Source organism: Rhinoderma darwinii, chromosome 7 (assembly GCF_050947455.1).
Source record: "Rhinoderma darwinii isolate aRhiDar2 chromosome 7, aRhiDar2.hap1, whole genome shotgun sequence".
Lineage (NCBI taxonomy): Eukaryota > Metazoa > Chordata > Amphibia > Anura > Rhinodermatidae > Rhinoderma > Rhinoderma darwinii.
In genome coordinates, this window is record NC_134693.1 from 62,270,421 (window position 1) to 62,291,667 (window position 21,247).

General features: G+C 41.4%; 1 protein-coding gene across 1 annotated transcript in view; it reads left to right on the forward strand.

The window, feature by feature from the left end:
* Positions 1 to 21,247, forward strand: part of HMCN1 (hemicentin 1) — a 345,767-nt gene that overhangs the window by 266,518 nt on the left and 58,002 nt on the right. The window contains exons 74-82 of the mRNA XM_075833451.1: positions 386 to 513; positions 4,196 to 4,352; positions 5,513 to 5,634; positions 6,284 to 6,448; positions 8,260 to 8,367; positions 10,162 to 10,296; positions 10,406 to 10,540; positions 15,613 to 15,873; positions 18,947 to 19,137. Coding sequence (XP_075689566.1) covers positions 386 to 513; positions 4,196 to 4,352; positions 5,513 to 5,634; positions 6,284 to 6,448; positions 8,260 to 8,367; positions 10,162 to 10,296; positions 10,406 to 10,540; positions 15,613 to 15,873; positions 18,947 to 19,137 — 1,402 coding nt within the window. The remainder of the gene's footprint in view (positions 1 to 385; positions 514 to 4,195; positions 4,353 to 5,512; positions 5,635 to 6,283; positions 6,449 to 8,259; positions 8,368 to 10,161; positions 10,297 to 10,405; positions 10,541 to 15,612; positions 15,874 to 18,946; positions 19,138 to 21,247) is intronic.

Sequence of the window (21,247 nt, forward strand, 5' to 3'; positions counted from 1 at the left end):
CTCCCTCCTTCTGCTCTTTATAGACTCGTATGCAGCGTGTCTATTGCTGACTCACTATCTATTTCTGCTCCCTCCTCCTGCTTCCCCTCCCCTCGTCATAGACTTGTATGGACAGGCAGTGAAGTGACATCCCCCCACCTTCTGCAGTCTGTCAATTCTGCTCTGTAACCAGGGACAGATTTTGCTTGACAACAGGTGGTGGACAGCAGATTACAGGAAGGGATCACACAGCGTTTGCATGGATAAAACTACTACATTTAATTTTAACAGTAAGTAAATTACAATGTTGATCTATATCAGGTATACTATTAGATTAAATGTTTAAAAAGTTAGTGTCCATTGAAAGATTTATGAAATAACACAATTTGTTTATTCTTCATTTCAGGTATTTTATTTCAGGATCTGGCTCACTGTACTTTCCATTAACAGATATCACAGACTCTGGTCATTATGTCTGCCTGGCAACTAATGCAGCAGGATCTAGCCAGTGGAAAACTGAGTTTTTAGTTTATGGTATGTATAGTTTGAGAGGGGAAGACTTCTGTTCATTGTATTTAAGGCATACTACAGTATGTGTGAAATAGAATAAAAATCATATACCGGGGCACATTGTATGGGAAGCAACCAGGGCCAGCTGTATGGCAACTATGGCATCTAGTGAGTCTTTACTATATGTAAGTTGTCTGTGGGGGCTCTGCATTGCACAGTATGAATATTGTCTCAGGGTTATGTAGGTATATTACAAAGAAATTGGCAAATCATCGTCATTTTTCCCAATCCAAAAAAGCATTCTCCATATATCTACTCCAATTCTGACTGGATGGTCTAAAAGTATAGACAACACAAGTTGTCTCTCTTTGTTTAAGTATTTGTTATGGTTTCTTTTTTACTTAATGTTCTGTACACTATATACACCCGGGTTTATGGGTCTCACTTACCTTCCTGCTGAAACTGAAGCATTACTTGGTGCCCATTGAAATTAATGGGAGTACATCAATGCATGGATCAGAGGCGTAGCTAGGTTCCCCAGCACCCAGGGCAAAGATTCAATTTGGCACCCCCCCCCCCCAACCTCTTTCCCGACATCTCCTTCCCCCTCGGCATGTTTGTTTTCTCTACCAATCAATCACGTGTCATTTCTTTTCCACATTTTTTTTAATGTAACTTGAGCATAAAAACATTTGTACATTTTACAAGCAATATAGTTCTATACACAACACCAGAACCAAGCTCATTACATATATACAGCACCAGAACTAAGCTCATTATATATATACAGCATCAGAACCAAGCTCAGTACCTATATACAGCTCAAGTACCAAGCTCTGTACATATATACAGCACCAGAAGAAAGCTCATTACATATATATACAGCACTAGAACACAGCTCATTACATATATACAGTACCAGAACAAAGCTCAGTACATAAATACAGCTCCAGAATAAAGCTCATTACTTATATACAGCACCAGAACAAAGCTCAGCACATAAATACAGCACCAGAGCAAAGCTCAGTACATATATATATATATATATATATATATATATATAATACCAGAACCAAGCTCAGTACATATATACAACACCAGCACAAATATAGCTCAATTTAGTGCAACCCCTGCCGTATAGGTTTGCACTAAATTGTTTCCAGCTCCCAGCATGGCCCAAACAATGCTAAGGATATGCTGGGAGTTGCTGTTTCACAAAAAAATAAATCATATCATAATCATACCACCCATCAACTCGCTGCAGATCATACAGTGACTACAGTACTGATTAGAGGCAGAATAAACATTTACATTAAGTGACTCACCGGTGACGTCTCAGATTCTAGTTATTTTTCTCCATCTGGTCCAGACCTCTATGATGACTTCTCCCGGTCACAGCCCATTTCTGCAGTTTGCCGCTCAGATGTCTTCAGCTTCTCACTTTTCAAACATTTCTACACCTATAAACAAAGATAATGTTCTCATTATACTACACACTACGCCCCTAAATATAATAGCGCCATACACTGCACCTCTAATTATAATAGCACCATACACTGTCTCACACACACACTGTGCCCCCTGTAGATAGTGCCTGCCATGAGCCCCCCTTAGATAGTGCCCTACATATATCTTCCCCTATAAATAGTGCTCCACATATAGCCCACCCCTGAATATAGGGCCTCACATATGGCTCCCCCTATAGTGCTCCACAGGTAGCCCATCCCTGTATATAGCCCCCTGTAGATATAGCCCACTCCTGTATATAGTGCTCCACATATAGCCTACCACTATATATAGCCCCTCTGTAGATATAGCCCACGCCTGTATATAGTGATCCACATATAGCCCATAACAAACTATACAAACTCACCTTAATCCCGTTCCCGCGCCATCCGGCGGCAGTGGAGACCTGCTGTATTCTGCGCAGGTCTCCTGTGGTTGAATGACGCAAGCAGTGCGATGACGTGATCGAGCCGCTTGCGGCTATTAAAGGTGCTGATTGGCAGGGCAGACTTTCCCTGTCAATCAGCGCCTTTCAACGATGCAAGCGGCGCACTGTATCGCGCCGCTTCACTCGTAGAAAGGCGCTGAATGTCCGGGCACGGAACATACACGGCCATTCATTGCTTCTAATTGTACCTGTGACCTATAGACGCAGGTACAATTATAGTGCAGGAGGGGGTGGCGGCGGTTGGTTTCAGTGGCACCACCGACCCCTCAGAGAGGCAGCAGTCCACCATCAACAGACCCCCCCTCTAAGTTGCGCCCGGGGCACATGCCCTGCCTGCCCCCCCTAGCTACAACCCTGCATGGATGTCACCAGTCCTACAGAATAGAAGCTGTTGTTTCAATAGAGTCCCAGTCAGGGGACCTTCTCTATTATCTCAATATGTCCTAATTTGACATTGTTTGGGCATGACCACACATGGCGGAATTCCTCCGCAACTGTCCGCATCAATGCCGCACAGAATCTGCGTTGCAGATTCTGCAGCGGATCTGCACAAAATGTGCAGAAAATTGATGCGGACTGGCCGCTGCGGACTGCAGGAAAAGTGCTTCTCTTCTCCCTATTCAGTGCAGGATAGAGAGAAGGGACAGCACTTTCCCTAGTGAAAGTCAAAGAAATTCATACTTACCGCCCGTTGTCTTGGTGACGCGTCCCTCTTTCGGCATCCGGCCCGACCTCCCTGGATGACGCTCCAGTCCATGTGACCGCTGCAGCCTGTGCTTGGCCTGTGATTGGCTGCAGCCGTCACTTACACTGAAACGTCATCCTGGGAGGCCGGACTGTAGACAGACGCAGGGAGTTCTCGGTAAGTATGAACTTATATTTTTTTTTACAGATACATGTATATTGAGATCGGTAGTCACTGTCCCGGGTGCAGAAACAGTTACTGCCGATCGCGTAACTCTTTCAGCACCCTGGACAGTGACTATTTACAGACGTCTCCTAGCAACGCTCCCGTCATTACGGGAGCCCCATTGACTTCCTCAGTCTGGCTGTAGACCTAGAAATACATAGGTCCAGCCAGAATGAAGAAATGTCATGGTAGTAAAAACAATACGCTCCGCAGCACACATAAGATCTGCGGACTTCATTGCGGAATTTTGACTCTCCATTGAAGTCAATGGAGAAATTCCGCCATGAGTCCGCAACCAGTCCGCCACTGCTCCGCAACAGACAGAGCATGCTGCGGACACCAAATTCCGCTCCGCAGCCTATGCTCCGCAGCGGAATTGTACGCATCGTGTAAACGAACACTGCTAAATTAAAGTGAAAGTCAATGGAGAAACGGCTCCGCTGCGGATTAACGCTGCGGAGTGTCCGCAGCGGAATTTAAGTGAAATTCCGCTATGTGTGAACCCGCCCTTAGGGTATGTTCACACGTGGCAGATTTGTTGCAGAAAAGTCTGTGACTGAAAATCTGCTCCATCTGAATGGGGCTGTTTCTGCAGAATGTGCCTGTGATTATTACAGTCACCATTCAAATGTATATGATACTTGCAGAAATTTCTGTCACACGTGAACATGCACTTATAATAAGATGGCTGCTGAAGCAAATAATGGAGGTGAATACAATTAGCATGATGTCAGTGAAGAGGGATTAATGAGGGGAAAATCTCTGAGCAAACTTTTTTTAGGGTACAGTATATTGTAGTATAATAATAAATATATTTTTGTGTCCTTGCAATTGTTCTTCAGATCCTCCTTCCATTATGCATGGTCCAAAAAACAATACCGCGGTGGTAAATAAGCAAACAACATTGAGCTGTGATGTTACAGGCACTCCTAAACCAAAGGTGGAATGGAAGAAAAATGGACATCTACTTAATACAGATATCAATCAGAATATATACAGGTACATTGACCGAGAGCCTCACTGCAAGTTTAAGAATGATAATAGGGGGAATTTATTAACACTGACTTTTTATACTCGTCTTAATATATTGATAGTTGTAGTGAAATGCGCCTTATTTATTATGCGGTGCACACCAGATAAATTAGGCGCATCTCTGGCTGTTCGTACGCCAATAAGTGAAATCTGTGGCATCCATGAGCTGGCGTATATTTGCGTCATAATTTACGCCACTTTCCAGCGTAAATTATGATAAATTCGTCAGGTCGCTAGTGGCCCTGCCTCTTATGCTAAGCTCCACCCACTTTAGAAAAATAGGTGGCGCTTAACCATAAATTTCTTGTCACAAATTGTGACTTTTGTGCCATTTGTGACTTTTCTATACCAGAAAACTGGCATAGAAAGGTTAATAAATATCCCTCATTATGTTTTATAAAGTGATGTTTTTCATGGTATCACAATTCCGAAAATTGTGCAGTAGAACATATAGATAATATATAGTGACATCAAGGACGTGTGTGGTCAAACATGTTTTTTAATCTCTACATGGTGCTAGGCTAAAGGGGTTGTTTGACATATTACTGGGATATGCAAGTAATGTGTGATCAGTGGAAGTCCAATTTCTACGTCTCACAAAAACATGAAAATAAAGGGGTTGAGAGCTTGATGAAGTGTCACGTCAGATTTTAAAGACACAGTGCACTGTCTCAGGGAAAACAACTGCAGCACTTGTGATTGGTGGGGGATCCATCACTGATCATAGGTTCATGGAATGTCAAACACCCACACCAAAGTACTACTAACTTACACTATTGGACTTCCACTCTCTCATTATCATGTTTTTGTTATATAAAACAGTCCTACATTTGGATTTTTTAAATGTTTGTTATAGCTTATTTCAACATTTGGTGTAAACAAGAAATTCATTTTCACGATCTTAGATATTGTCATAACTCGTATTGTCATTTGTATCAACTTGTGGTCCACAACTCTTGGTCAGCATTGAGTGGGAGTTTGCCTATCTTTCATTTCATTTGCCTGGTTATGGTTCCTATGCTTTTTTTTTTGTGGGGGGGGGGGGGGGGGGGCATTAGTTAGATGTTTGGTAATCCAGAAACGATTTGCATATATTGTGCATTAATGTGACTGATTTTTTTTTACAGGCTTCTTTCTTTGGGATCACTCATAATAATTTCTCCAACTATAGACGACACTGGAACTTATGTGTGTTCTGCTGTAAATGATGCTGGTCATGATGAAATTGAAATCTATTTGACAGTATTAGGTAAGGAAATAGAAAGTCTCTATAGTTCAATTTTCAACCAATCTTACATATATCTGTATGGTCTGGAGAAATTGGCAACAGAAATATTTCTTTATACTACAAGAGCACTTTAATACATTTTCTGGATCAAATTATTTCCATTATCGGTTTTGCCTCATTACCTCTTAGTTACAAACTGAGTGTTGTAAGGCATTAATCAATAAATAAAAAGCAATGTACTTTCGCATGTTCTACCAAAAGCGTGGAAAGCTATCGACACTGAACACAACAATGAAGAAAACCAGCACAAAGAGCATAAAAAAATAGAAGATGCCGTCCAAAATAATAAACTGTTGCTTGCTCTCGCTCTGCTGGACTCCAGCTACCCTTGTGTTACATGGACAACCATTCACCTGAATGCTACATTTGCATAGCCGGATGAATCTTCCCCTGGCAAAATAAGGTGTTTGTCAGGGGTTTTCGGAGCCAGTTTAGCAAACCCGTTGTGATCTTTATGGACTGTGATGTGTTTGTTTTAGCCATGCAAACTTCTTTTGTGAAAACTGATCTTCATATTTCACCTGAAACGTCAGCACAGAGACAGTGTTATTAATGGCCATGTTATAGTTAAAAAAAATTAAGCTGGTATATAATTTTATCCCCCATTTAGTGCCTCCTTCCATTGCTGATGAAGTTACAAATATGTTTGTGAGTAAATCCTCACCTGCTATAATTCCCTGTACTGTATATGGTGTTCCACATCCAATGGTCTACTGGTCAAAGGATGGAATACATCTCCCTGCTGAAGGACAAAGCTACAAGACACTGGCTTCTGGTAAGTCTCTTTTCTCTTGTAGTTAACTACATTAACCAGGGGCATAGCTAAAGGCTCATGGGCCCAAGTGCAAAAGTTCCTCATGGGCCCCCCAACTTCTCATCATGGCCGAGGAGACAGCATATCTATAACACTACGACCCCTATAGCTATGGATAGGATTAAATACAGCAGTTTAGAAGACTGTATCACATATGATAGGCTTAGCTCCAGGGCCCAGCGGACAGTATCACACATGATAGGCTCAGCTCCAGGACCCAGGGGACAGTATCACACATGATAGGCTCAGCTACAGGGCCCAGCGGACAGTATCACACATGATAGGCTCAGCTACAGGGCCCAGCGGACAGTATCACACATGATAGGCTCAGCTACAGGGCCCAGCGGACAGTATCACACATGATAGGCGTAGCTACAGGGCCCAGCGATCAGTATCACACTTGATAGGCTTAGATACAGGGTCCAGCAGACAGTATCACACATTGTAGGCTTAGATACAGGGCCCAGTGGACAGTATCACACATGATAGGCTCAGCTATAGGGCCCAGCGGACAGTATCACACATGATAGGCTTAGATACAAGGCCCAGCGGACAGTATCACACATGGTAGCCTTAGATACAGGGCCCAGCAGACAGTATCACACATGATAGTCTCAGCTACAGGGCCCAGCGGACAGCATCACACATGATAGGCTTAGCTCCAGAGCCCAGTGGACAGTATCACACATGATAGGCTCAGCTACAGGGCCCAGCGGACAGTATCACACACGATAGGCTCAGCTACAGGGCCCAGCGGACAGTATCACACATGATAGGCTCAGCTACAGGGCCCAGCTGATAGTATCACACATGATAGGCTTAGATACAAGGCCCAGCTGACAGTATCAGACATGGTAGGCTTAGATACAGGGCCCAGCGCACAGTTTTACACATGGTAGGCTTAGATGCAGGGCCCAGCGGACAGTATGACATATGGTAGGCTGAGATACAGGCCCCTAGCGGACATTATCACACATGGTGGGCTTAGATACAGGGCCCAGTAGACAGTATGACACATGTGCTAGGCTTAGATACAGGGCCCAGCAGACAGTATCACACATGGTGTGATAATGTCTGCTGGGCGCTGTAGCTAAGCCTACTTTGTGGCAGGCTTAGCTACAGGGCCCAACAGACAGTATCACACATAGGCCTTGTATCTAAGCCTACCACATGGTAGGCTTAGATACAGGGCCCCACCAGACAGTAATCTGGGCCCTGTATCTAAGCCTACCGCATGGTAGGCTTAGATACAGGGCCCCAGCAGAACGTAATCTGGGCCTTGTATCTAAACCTACCACATTGTATGCTTATTAGGTACAGGGCCCCACCAGGCAAAAATCATATAATCTTTTAATCCCTCCCCCACCCCCAGCGCTTTCAGGAACTTTCAAGGACTCTCCTGACTCCCAGAAAGTGATGGACATGGACGGAGTCAGTGACGGGGGCGGAGTCAGTGACGTTTGCCTGGACACAACCTGGGCGAGCGGCACTGACTTCGTTGCGCCCCTCTCCCCCGTCAGCACTTTCTGGGAGATGGGAGAGTCTGGCGAGGTTCTGCCCTGCAATCCTTCACCGTTGGACCCCTCGGCGGACGTCACGTCGGCGGGTCTACACAGTGGACAGTGTGGTAAGCGGGGCCTATGGGCCTCATGGCTTAGGGGAACAGTCACAACTGCGACCCCTATAGCTACGTCACTGCTACGTTTTTTTTAATGTAATATCTCAATAATTACTTAGATGCTTTAAATATATTTTCTCTTATTGGATTCTAGGAAGTATCGAAGTGGCACGTGCAGAACTAAGTCATGCTGGAATATATACCTGTAAGGCGGTTAATGAAGTTGGCTCTGCACAAATTTATATAAATCTCCATGTTCAAGGTTAGTAGATAAATTATTGCCAATACCAAATAATTACTAGAAAACAAGTTTATGGAAAGTTTGCAGTATATATACACTACCGTTCAAAAGTTTAGGGTCACTTAGAAATTTCCTTATTTTTGCAAGAAAAGCACAGTTTTTTTCAATGAAGATAACATTAAATTAATCAGAAATACACTCTATACATTGTTAATGTGCTAAATGACTATTCTAGCTGCAAACGTCTGGTTTAATGCAATATCTACATAGGTGTATAGAGGCCCATTTCCAGCAACCATCACTCCAGTGTTCTAATGGTACATTGTGTTTGCTAACTGTGTTAGAAGGCTAATGGATGATTAGAAAACACTTGAAAACCCTTGTGCAACTATGTTAGCACCGCTGTAAACAGTTTTGCTGTTTAGAGGAGCTATAAAACTGACCTTCCTTTGAGCTAGTTGAGAATCTGGAGCATTACATTTGTGGGTTCGATTAAACTCTCAAAATGGCTAGAAAAAGAGAGCTTTCATGTGAAATTCGACAGTCTATTCTTGTTCTTAGAAATGAAGGCTATTCCATGCGAGAAATTGCCAAGAAACTGAAGATTTCCTACAATGGTGTGTACTACTCCCTTCAGAGGTCAGCACACACAGGCTCTAACCAGAGTAGAGAGAGAAGTGGGAGGCCCCGCTGCACAACTGAGCAACAAGACAAGTACATTAGAGTCTCTAGTTTGAGAAATAGACGCCTCACAGGTCCTCAACTGGCAGCTTCATTAAATAGTACCCGCAAAACGCCAGTGTCAACGTCTACAGTGAAGAGGCGACTCCGGGATGCTGGCCTTCAGGGCAGAGTGGCAAAGAAAAAGCCATATCTGAGACTGGCTAATAAAAGGAAAAGATTAATATGGGCAAAAGCACACAGACATTGGACAGAGGAAGATTGGAAAAAAGTGTTATGGACAGACGAATCGAAGTTTGAGGTGTTTGGATCACACAGAAGAACATTTGTGAGACGCAGAACAACTGAAAAGATGCTGGAAGAGTGCCTGACGCCATCTTTCAAGCATGGTGGAGGTAATGTGATGGTCTGGGGTTGCTTTGGTGCTGGTAAAGTGGGAGATTTGTACAAGATAAAAGGGATTTTGAATAAGGAAGGCTATCACTCCATTTTGCAACGCCATGCCATACCCTGTGGACAGCGCTTGATTGGAGCCAATTTCATCCTACAAAAGGACAATGACCCAAAGCACACCTCAAAATTATGCAAGAACTATTTAGGGAAGAAGCAGGCAGCTGGTATTCTATCTGTAATGGAGTGGCCAGCGCAGTCACCAGATCTCAACACCATAGAGCTGTTGTGGGAGTAGCTTGACCGTATGGTACGCAAGAAGTGCCCATCAAGCCAATCCAACTTGTGGGAGGGGCTTCTGGAAGCATGGGGTGAAATTTCTCCCGATTACCTCAGCAAATTAACAGCTAGAATGCCAAAGGTCTGCAATGCTGTAATTGCTACAAATGGAGCATTCTTTGACGAAAGCAAAGCTTGAAGGAGAAAATTATTATTTGAAATAAAAATCATTATTTCTAACCTTGTCAATGTCTTGACTATATTTTCTAGTCATTTTGCAACTCATTGGATAAATATATGTGTGAGTTTTCATGGAAAACACAAAATTGTCTGGGTGACCCCAAACTTTTGAACGGTAGTGTACATTCATGTAAATGCTATTACGTGCTGTTATTAGCTGTATTACTTAGTTATATAAGTATCAGAACAAATGTCATTATGTATTTGTCCTTCCTAATAATTTAGAGGTTCCTGTCATTCAAAGTCAAGCCGAATACCAGGAAGGAATTCTAAACCATTCTGTTACTCTTTCATGTGAGGCCATCGGAACGCCTTTACCTACATTGACGTGGCAGAAAGAAGGTGTCACTATCAAAACAGGTACTATGTCTAAGCCCTTGCAGAACTTTACATTGAATATTAATTGTAATTGTTTAATGACCTGTCAGTATTTTACACCGCTTTACTTACCGTATTTTATTTTTTGTAGGAAATCATTACACTATCCTTTCTAATGGAAGTCTAAAAATTGTTAAACTGAGACAAGAAGATGCTGGTACTTACACTTGTATTGCTCAAAACCCAGCAGGTACAGCACTTGGGAGGATCAAACTCCAAATTTTTGGTAAGTTATTAACACAGATGTAACTTCTAACTCAACATATATGGTAAATTATTATTAAAGATGTAACTTGAAGTTTCTGGGCTCCAATGCAAAATCTTTAATCTTGCAATTATCATGGGATAGTTATAGTCCTCTCATTCTACCTCTGCTACCCGTACATTTACACCAATAGTTAATAAATTATATTAGTGAGACTGTTTTCCAGAAACAAAGTATTAGAGTTAAAGGGGTTTTCCCATCAGAGACATTTATGACATACCCACGGGATAGGCCATAGATGCGGGTCCCACCTCTGGGACCCGCACCAATCTCTAGAACGGGGCCCCCTAAATCCCGTTCTACCTTTCTGTGTTACCGCTGTCATTTGTAATTGTTGACCATGTAAGAAGTCAACAGTGTAGCTCGCTGAGTTATGCTGTTTCCGTAACTCCCAGATAAGTGAATATCCTGGGGATATCCTGTGAATATGCCATAAATGTCCCTTATGGGAAAACCCCTTTAGAGGGGGAGGGGGGGGGGGTTGTATCATGAAGACAACCCCTGTTCATATGCCCTGTTAACATGGGCAAGAGACATATAAAAGAGATTATATTACAAAAAATATTAATTCAGCTTTCCTTATGAATATTTTGTATATGGCCTCTTTTAAATGTTTTGGTCCCTGTCACGCTCAACTACAGACTCTGCAGGGAGTGGGTCATACAGCAAGACCTTCATACTCCAAAACAGGTCTGGCATGTTGTGGGCTATACTGGAGACGTGGTGAAGTAGTATGTTTTGATATCTGCCACTAGCACTTCTTCTGCTTGTAGTTAGTCAGGTGAAGTACAAGTCTCCCTTCTTGAAATCTTCTTTAGCCACTTCATGTCTGATTATTCACATCCTAATGGACTCGTCACGTCCTCATGTTCCTCCTCTTGCTACGTTCCATTGTTCCCCCTATCTAGTATTTTTGCTGCCGACATCAGCCTGGCATTTGCCCAGTAATAACCAAGCCAATAGACTTGGTTATCAGCATGTGATCACCATGATTAACCCATTTAATGCTGACAAATGAAGAGGACTCCCTTTGTCACTTACCCGCCCGACAATGGCCTACAGGGCTTTTCAGAAAGTATGCCTTAACAGGTGCCTGTGTATTTTATAGGTAATAATATAATCTCATATAGAATTATGACATATTTAAAAAATATATATATTTAAAAATGTAAAAGTCCCCTAATGGGATTACATTTTTTTTAAATAATTCAAATAACTTATTTACTTGAATACAAATGAATGACTCAAAAGATAAAAATAATAACATTTTAAATTCAATAACATTTAATGAAGAGTAAAAAAAAACAGACGTATTTGATATCCTCGCATTCTTAAAAATCCCCTTAACAAATGTATCATGTCAATTATGGTAAATGGCTAAAAAAAATCAAATAAAAATAAACAATCACGGAAATGCTTTTTTATGCGTTTTTGCCATTATAAAGAGATTTATAAGTCTAAGTTATATGCACCCTAAAATTATTCCCAAACAATCTCCAACTTGTCCCACAAAACATAAGGCCTCAAATAGCATAGCAAATTTAAATATAGAAAAATGATGGCTAGGAGAATACAGGCAGGCAAAAATAAAAACAATCCTGTGGTTGGCTTAGACCGAGATTTTTTAAAATGAAAGTAACTGCAGTAAATGTTATATAAAAAAACAAAAAGGTTACTCATCTGTAAAATCCCCCACCACTCCAGCGCTGATACTCTGCCGGTCCTGCAGTGATGATGTTCAGTACATTATTCACGTCACTACTGCAGCCAATCACTGGCCTCAGCAGTCTTATGCCATCCTTACAAGCATTACTGGTGAGGCCAATGCTTGACTGCCGTGGTCATGTGAATAATGTACACAATGTCATCACTGCAAAAACATTGGGGACCACCGGAGAATCTGGGCTGGTGCGGTGGGGAACTTAACCTTTCTTTTTTATTTTATAATATTTACTACAGTTACTTTCATTTTTCAAAATCTCGGACAGTCCCCTTCCTGCTCCAGGACCTACTATTAGGTCACGCTAAGTATAACGTTCGTGCTCCATGACCTAATAGTAGGCCATGGGAATAACCGCCATTTCGGCAGTCCTCCCGGCACTTTTATGAGCTGTGACAACTGCTGTCTAGTAGGTCCTGACAAAGTCAGTAGCGAGTAGCTGACAGCTCTAATACACTGCACTACGCATGTAGTGCAGTGTATTATAATTGCGATCAGGGCCTCCTGACTTTAAGTTCCCTAGTGAGACAAAAAAAAAAAAGTTAAAAAAAGTTGTAAAAAAATAAAAGAATACAATTTTTAAAGTAATAAAAGTAAAAATCCCCCTTTACCCTTATCAGTCCTTTATTATTAAAAATATAAATAAAATAAATAAATAAACTATACATAATTGGTATCGCCGAGAGAGGGCAAAAACCACGGCGCCACTTGGTGTGGATCAAAGGAGGTGTAGGTGAGAAATAAAAATAATAAATGCTCACCGTGAGGTTAGAGGAGTTGAATGTAGAAATCCACGTATTAGCTGCTGCCAGATCCGATACCGGTTGCCGAGGTAACCGCTTGATTGTGATGAGTGCAGAGGAAATAAAATTAGGATCTATGTTGGCGCTGCTGCGTGGTGTAGAAAGGATGAAGATCCAAAAGCCAGATAAAAGTAAATGATTTATTGCTATGCAACGCGTTTCAACGCCGAACTGGCGTTTTCATCAGGCACTTTTATCTGGCTTTTGGATCTTCATCCGTAATTGGTATCGCCGCATCCTTAACAGCCTGAATTCCAAAAGTATTTTATTATTTATCCCGCGTGGTGAACGCTGTAAAAGAAAATAATAATAAACCATACCAGCATCACAATTTTTTGGTCACTTCACCAAACACAAAATGGAATAAAAAGAGATCAAAATGTTGCATGTACCCAAAAATTGTACTGATCGAAACTACAGTTCGTTACGCAAAAAAACAAGTCCTCACTCGGCTTTCTTGATGGAAAAATAAAAAAGTTATGGCTGTTAGAATAAGGTAACACAAAAATTAAATGCTTTTTTATAAAAAGTATTCTATTGTGCAAACGCCATATGACATAAAAAACTATAAACATCTGGTATCACCGTAATAGTATTGACCCGGCAAATAAAGTGAATTTGTGATTTATAGCACACGGTGAACGCAGTAAAAAAAATTGAATAAAAAACAATAGTAGAATTGCTGTTTTTTAGTCACCACGCCTCTTAAAAAATAGAATAAAATTTTATCAAAAAGTCGCATGCACCCCATGAAAACTACAATGAATTCCTCAAGGGGTCTAGTTTCCAAAACGGGGTCACTTTAAGGGGTTTCCTCTATACTGGTACCTCAGAAACTCTGCAAATGCGACATTGCACCCAGAAACCAATCCAGCAAAATCTACATGTCAAATAGCGCTCCTGCCTTTCTGAGCCCTCCCATTTGTCCAACCAGCAGTTTATGACCACACATGGGGTATTGCCATAATCGGGAGAAATTGCTTTTCAAATGTTGGGGTGCTTTTTCTACTTCTCAAAATCTGACATGGTGCCTAAAATATAAGCTAATAAAAAGGAGGCTTCAAAATCCTCTAGGTGCTCCTTTGCTTTGGAGGCTGGTGCTTTAGCCCACTAGGACACTAGGGCCACATGTGGGATATTTCTAAAACGGAACAATCCGGCCAATAAATATTGAGTTGCGTTTCTCTGGTAAAACCTTCTGTGTTACAGAAAAAAAAATGGAATAAAAAGAATTTTCTGCAAAAAAAAAAATTATTTCATTTGTAACTTTCCCCTCTTCTTTGCTTTAAATTCCTGTGAAACGTCTAAAGGGTTAAGAAACTTTCTAAATGCTGTTTTGAATACTTTGAGGGGTATGGTTTTTAAAATGGGGTGTTTTATGGGGTTTCTAATATATAGGCCCCTCAAAACCACTTCAGAACTGAGCTGGTACCTAAAATAAAAGACTTTTTAAATTTTCTTCAAAATATGAGAAATGTCTGCTTATGTTCTAAGCCTAGTAACGTCCTAGAAAAAAAAATAAAAAAAAAATAATGCCAACATATAGTAGACATATGGGAAACGTGAACTCGTAACTATTTTGTGAGGTATTACTATTTGTCTTGTGCTGGATTCACACAAGCATGTTTGGTCCGTAAAGAACAGAACGTATTTCGGCCGCGAGTCCCGGACCGAACACACTGCAGGGAGCCGGGCTCCTAGCATCATAGTTATGTACGACGCTCGGAGTTCCTACCTCTTCGTGGAACTACTGTCCCGTACTGAAAACATGATTACAGTACGGGACAGTAGTTCCACGGAGAGGCAGGGACTCCTTGCGTCGTACATAACTATGATGCTAGGAGCCCGGCTCCATGCAGTGTGGTCGGTCCGGGACTTGCGGCCGAAATACGTTCCGTCCTTTACGGACCAAACATGCTTGTGTGAATACAGCCTTACAAGCAGATACATTTAAATTCAGAAAAATGCTATTTTTTCAAAATTTTCTCTACATTTTCCTATTTTTCAAAAATAAACACTGAATATATCGACCAAATTTTACCACTAACATAAAGTCCAATGTGTCATGAGAAAACAATCTCCGAATCCCATGGATAGGTATAAACATTCCATGGTCAATACCACATAAATTGACACAATTCAGATTTGAAAAATGGGCTCTGAGCCTTAAGGTCCAAACTAGGCTGCGTCATTAAGGGGTTAAGAGGTTGAGATTCCTAATACATATTAGGTGTTTCGTAAAGATTCACTAGCAATCTAATATCTATGGGGGCTGGCATCCCTCCTCCGATGTCTGCTCTTATGAAATGCAAATAATAATTAGGTTGGAATTTATCAGTCTGATTATTTTGTATCCCCAGGGTAAATGTTATTGGAGAAATTGAAGATAATAACCAATAACGTAGAAATTTCATACCTTATAATATCTGCTTTAACTGTTTAATAGCGTGCTTTATGACATTTAGCTCCAGTCCAGGTAATCCTAAAAATGATTGTTTGTGAATCTCTAGAGCCACCAGCAATAAAGCCACATAAGAAAGAGTACACCGTCTCTGTGGATGAATCTGTCACAATGATCTGTGTGACCTTTGGAAACCCAGTACCTGAGATCAGTTGGCACAAAGATGGATCACCCCTTTCTGGGCAGAGAATAATAAGCAATGGAGCTTTACAAATAGCATACGTTCAGCCTGACGATGCAGGCCAGTATACATGTGTAGCAGAAAACATAGCAGGCTCCGTCAGTTCGAACATGACCCTATCTGTTTTGAGTAAGTATATAACAGAAAAGAACATTTCATGGTGACCAGTATTTTATTGGTAGGAAACAAAATATCGACTTTGTTTAATAGGCGTATACATATTTATTTATAGCAGCATCAGGAAATAAAAAAATAAATATGTATATTCAGCAGATCCTTGTTGAACATCAGCAGAATTGTAGTCAGCATTTTATCTTTATATATCCTGTTCATGAATAGCATGATAAAGTGACAGTTACCCTGTTTACACCGAACTATGTTGCATTCCAAGGGTCAACAACCTTCAGCACTCCAGCTGGTATGAAACTACAACTCCCAGCATGCTTTGACCATAGGCTTTATCATTCCAGCCAAAGGCTGTCAGGGCATGCTGGAAATTGTAGTTTCACAACAGCTGGAGTACCGAAGGTTGCTGACCCCTCGTGTATTCTAAAGTGCCACAGCGTTTTTAGAGAAATCATAGTTTCAATAAGTGCCAAGCTCAGGAAGAAGCGTCCATTGGGCAGCGCCACTACAGCTTCTTACCTTCCTATTCAGCTTTAGTGACAGCTCTCTCCTGCCACACGCTGCACAGTCACTTTCAATAGTTATATACGGGTTTATAAACGCTCCCTATAATTGATGTATGATATATATAGTATCAGGTATCAGCCCTATTTATGGGTGATACAGTGAAGGAAATAAGTATTTGATCCCTTGCTGATTTTGTAAGTTTACCCACTGTCAAAGACATGAACAGTCTAGAATTTTTAGGCTAGGTTAATTTTACCAGTGAGAGATAGATTATATTAAAAAAAAACAGAAAATCACATTGTCAAAATTATATATATTTATTTGCATTGTGCACAGAGAAATAAGTATTTGATCCCTTTGGCAAACAAGACTTAATACTTGGTGCCAAAACCCTTGTTGGCAAGCACAGCAGTCAGACGTTTTTTGTATTGATGATGAGGTTTGCATACATGTTAGATCCTCTTTGCAGATCATCTGTAAATCATTAAGATTTCGAGGCTGTCGCTTGCCAACTCGGATCTTCAGCTCCCTCCATAAGTTTTCGATGGGATTAAGGTCCGGAGACTGGCTAGGCCACTCCATTACCTTAATGTGCTTATTTTTGAGCCACTCCTTTGTTGCCTTGGCTGTATGTTTCGGGTCATTTTCGTGCTGGAAGACCCAGCCACGAGCCATTTTTAATGTCCTGGTGGAGGGAAGGAGGTTGTCACTCAGGATTTGACGGTACATGGCTCCATCCATTCTCCCATTGATGCGGTGAAGTAGTCCTGTGCCCTTAGCAGAGAAACACCCCCAAAACATAATGTTTCCACCTCCATGCTTGACAGTGGGGACGGTGTTCTTTGGGTCATAGGCAGCATTTCTCTTCCTCCAAACACGGCGAGTTGAGTTAATGCCAAAGAGATCAATTTTAGTCTCATCTGACCACAGCACCTTCTCCCAATCACTCTCAGAATCATCCAGATGATCATTTGCAAACTTCAGATGGGCCTGTACATGTGCCTTCTTGAGCAGGGGGACCTTGCGGGCACTGCAGGATTTTAATCCATTACGGCGTAATGTGTTACCAATGGTTTTCTTGGTGACTGTGGTCCCAGCTGCCTTGAGATCATTAACAAGTTCCCCCCGTGTAGTTTTCGGCTGAGCTCTCACCTTCCTCAGGATCAAGGATACCCCACGAGGTGAGATTTTGCATGGGGCCCCAGATCGATGTCGATTGACAGTCATTTTGTATGTCTTCCATTTTCTTACTATTGCACCAACAGTTGTCTCCTTCTCACCCAGCGTCTTACTTATGGTTTTGTAGCCCATTCCAGCCTTGTGCAGGTCTATGATCTTGTCCCTGACATCCTTAGAAACCTATTTGGTCTTACCCATGTTGTAGAGGTTAGAGTCAGACTGATTAATTGAGTCTGTGGACAGGAGTCTTTTATACAGGTGACCATGTAAGTCAGCTGTCTTTAATGCAGGCACCAAGTTGATTTGGAGCGTGTAACTGGTCTGGAGGAGGCTGAACTCTTAAGGGTTGGTAGGGGATCAAATACTTATTTCTCTGTGCACAATGCAAATAAATATATATAATTTTGACTATGTGATTTTCTGTTTTTTTTTTAATATAATCTATCTCTCACTGGTAAAATTAACCTAGCCTAAAAATTCTAGACTGTTCATGTCTTTGACAGTGGGCAAACTTACAAAATCAGCAAGGGATCAAATACTTATTTCCTTCACTGTATGTAGTCACTTCAGGTTTGGTTCATTTATTTTGTTAGGAAGGCTGTTTATACAATATTTATAGATCCCTTCAGTGAGTCCAAAGCATATTAGCATGTTCCTTTCAGTATTTATATGTTACATCTAGTACGGTTTTATTGGCTCCTGTTACCTGTATGTTAGTGCACTACTCTCAAGGGTTATTCTATTGTATGAAACTGGTATTTTAATAATAATTATGAAATAAATTTTGTTTTATATGAAATATGCACAGTATTTTTTTGTAGATTGTGTATGCTTTAGAGAAGTTTAGTCTCACGGTTTCCCTGAATATGACTGTTTGGCTTATTTTAGGTTTAAAACTAATAGGAAGACACCTGTCATTCAAGCTCAGGCGGGTAGAAGCCGTAGGGGAGATGCCTAGCAGACACTTCTCCCAAAACCTGACCCAAGCCTGTGTTAAAACTATGATTTTTCAAAAACGTATCGCTTTACAGTACAGGGAATCATAGTTAAGCACCTGACGCTACATCATGCTGTCCGTGGTTTGGGCAGCATGGACATGCTGACAGGTTCCCTTTAACTGCAGTGTTCTCTTGCCAGATCCATTTCCTGAATATTCTAATAGTGAAGGAGGCTCATCCTCGCGGTTAATAAAAACGCCTCCGCCTCCCATTGGAATCATCTGGAGGCATTTTCTGCCGTTTTTTGCCTCAGTTTCCGACACGGTTTCCGCGTCAAAAAACATGTAAAAAAAACTTAGTGTGAACAGGGCCTCATACGCCCATTAAAAGAACAAGCTTAATGTATAATATCCTTCTCATAGGCTTTTCTTTTTTTTTTTCTCTATTTTCAGTCCCATCCCAGATTAACAAAAATACCAAAGACTATGTTGTGACACATAATTTCCAAGTTACCATTCCCTGCACTGCAAATGGAATTCCAACACCAACAATATCCTGGAAAAAGAACAATGCACCAATAATAGATAAAACTGGAAAATATGAAGTGCTGAAATCTGGGGAATTTGTCTTGCACAATGCTGAGGTAATTGTATTGTATGAGTTCAAAAATAGAATTATGAGGTTATAATATATTCTGAGCAGAAGTGCTGTCACTGTAAGGTATGCGGGACCCTTTCTTCAAATTTCATTTATAAAAATGCTCAAGGGAATTACTATAATTATTATTATTATTCTTTTTGGTTATAGTAGTAATAGTAAAGATGGTAGTTGATGTAGTAATGGTAGTAGAGATGGTAATTGTAGTATTTAATTAAACTTTTGTAACTATGGTAAATTTTTTCATTTTTGACCCATATTTCTAATACTTATTTTTGTGGTCATTTCATGATTAGACTGAAAATATACTTATGTCTTTCATCTTAGTAAGGGCATGACCAGACGTGGCGGAATTGCTCTGGAATTCCGCTGCGGACAGTCCGCTGCGTACACGTTTCTCCATTGCTTTCCACAGCTTTTTAGTGAGGTCCATTTACACGTTGCAGAAAACTCCGCTGCGGACCATAGGCTGCGGTGCGGAATTTGGTGTCCGCAGCATACACTGGTTGTTGCGGACGTGTAGCGGACTTGTTGCGGACTCATTGCGGAATTTCTCCATTGACTTCAATGGAGAGTCAAAATTCCGCAATGAAATCCGCAGATGTTATGTGTGCTGCGTAACGTATTTGTTTTATGACATTTCTTCATTCTGGCTGGACCTATGTATTCCTAGGTCTACAGCCAGACTGAGGCCCCATGCACACTAACGTAAAAAACGCCCGTAATCACAGGCAGTTATTACGGCACGGGCAGGCCCATAGAAGTCAATGGGGCTCCCGTAATTACGGGTGACTACGTGTGTGCACCCGTAATTACGGGAGCGTTGCTAGGCGACGTCAGTAAATAGTCACTGTCCAGGGTGCTGAAAGAGTTAAACGATCGGCAGTAACTGTTTCAGCACCCTGGACAGTGACTTCCGATCACAATATACATCAACCTGTAAAAAAAATAGAAGTTCCTACTTACCGAGAACTCCCTGCTTCTTCCTCCAGTCCGGCCTCCCGGGATGACGTTTCAGTCCAAGTGACGGCTGCAGCCAATCACAGGCTGCAGTGGTCACATGGACGGCCGCGTCATCCAGGGAGGTCGGGCTGGATGTCAAGAGAGGGACGCGTCACCAAGGCAGCGGCCGGGTAAGTATGAATTTCTTTTACTTTTACTAGGGAAAGGGCTATCCCTTCTCTCTATCCTGCACTGATAGAGAAAAGGGAAGTACTTTCACCTCAATACGCAACGGCTAGTCCGCATCAATTTAATGGCCATTTTAGGCAGAGACGCAACAGAATCTGCAACGCAGATTATGTGCGGCATTGATGCGGACAGTGGCGGAAGAAATACGCCACTTCTGGTCATGCCCTTATTCTACTCTTGTCTAGTCCGTAAAATTTACGTAGGAACTAGTTTTCTCAGACATAATTATGTTGCCTCTGTATTATAGGGGTCTTCCTACCATAGACATTATTTAATTGACCATGAGGGTTTGACTGCTGTGACTCCTTTTGCTTTTTTTTTACCAAAGTGTTGCTCCAACTAGGTATTTGGTATTGTAATACAGTCCCAATTATCTCTAGTGCTGTAACCCCTTTATTCTAGGTATCATGGGGGATCCGAGAGCTAAGAGCCACCTACAATCAGAAATATTTGTAAACAGAATAAAGATGTAGTGGAATTGCTAGAAAATTCTAATATGATATATGTCATACAATGAGTTGTCAGACAAAATTGCCTCCTTTTATAATCATTAGTACTACTCCTATGCTCTAAAGGTTTGTACACATGTGGCAGTTAACGCAGGTGCAACGCTTAGACTATTCCACATGTGAACATATTATTAAAAGGTTCTATTCCCATCTAGACATTTGAGACACATCCGCAGCATATTCCATAAATGTCTGATAGGGTCTAGTTCAACTCTGGAACCCACACCTATCTGGAGAATGAGGGTCCCCCTTCAGCCATGCTGTGAATGAATGGAGAGATGGCCGTGCATGTGCGTGACTCTCTCCATCCACTTCTATGGGAATAACAGAACCGCATCGGAATCATCGCCAGAAAACGGCTAAAACAGCCTCCCTTTGATTTTAATGGGAGACGGA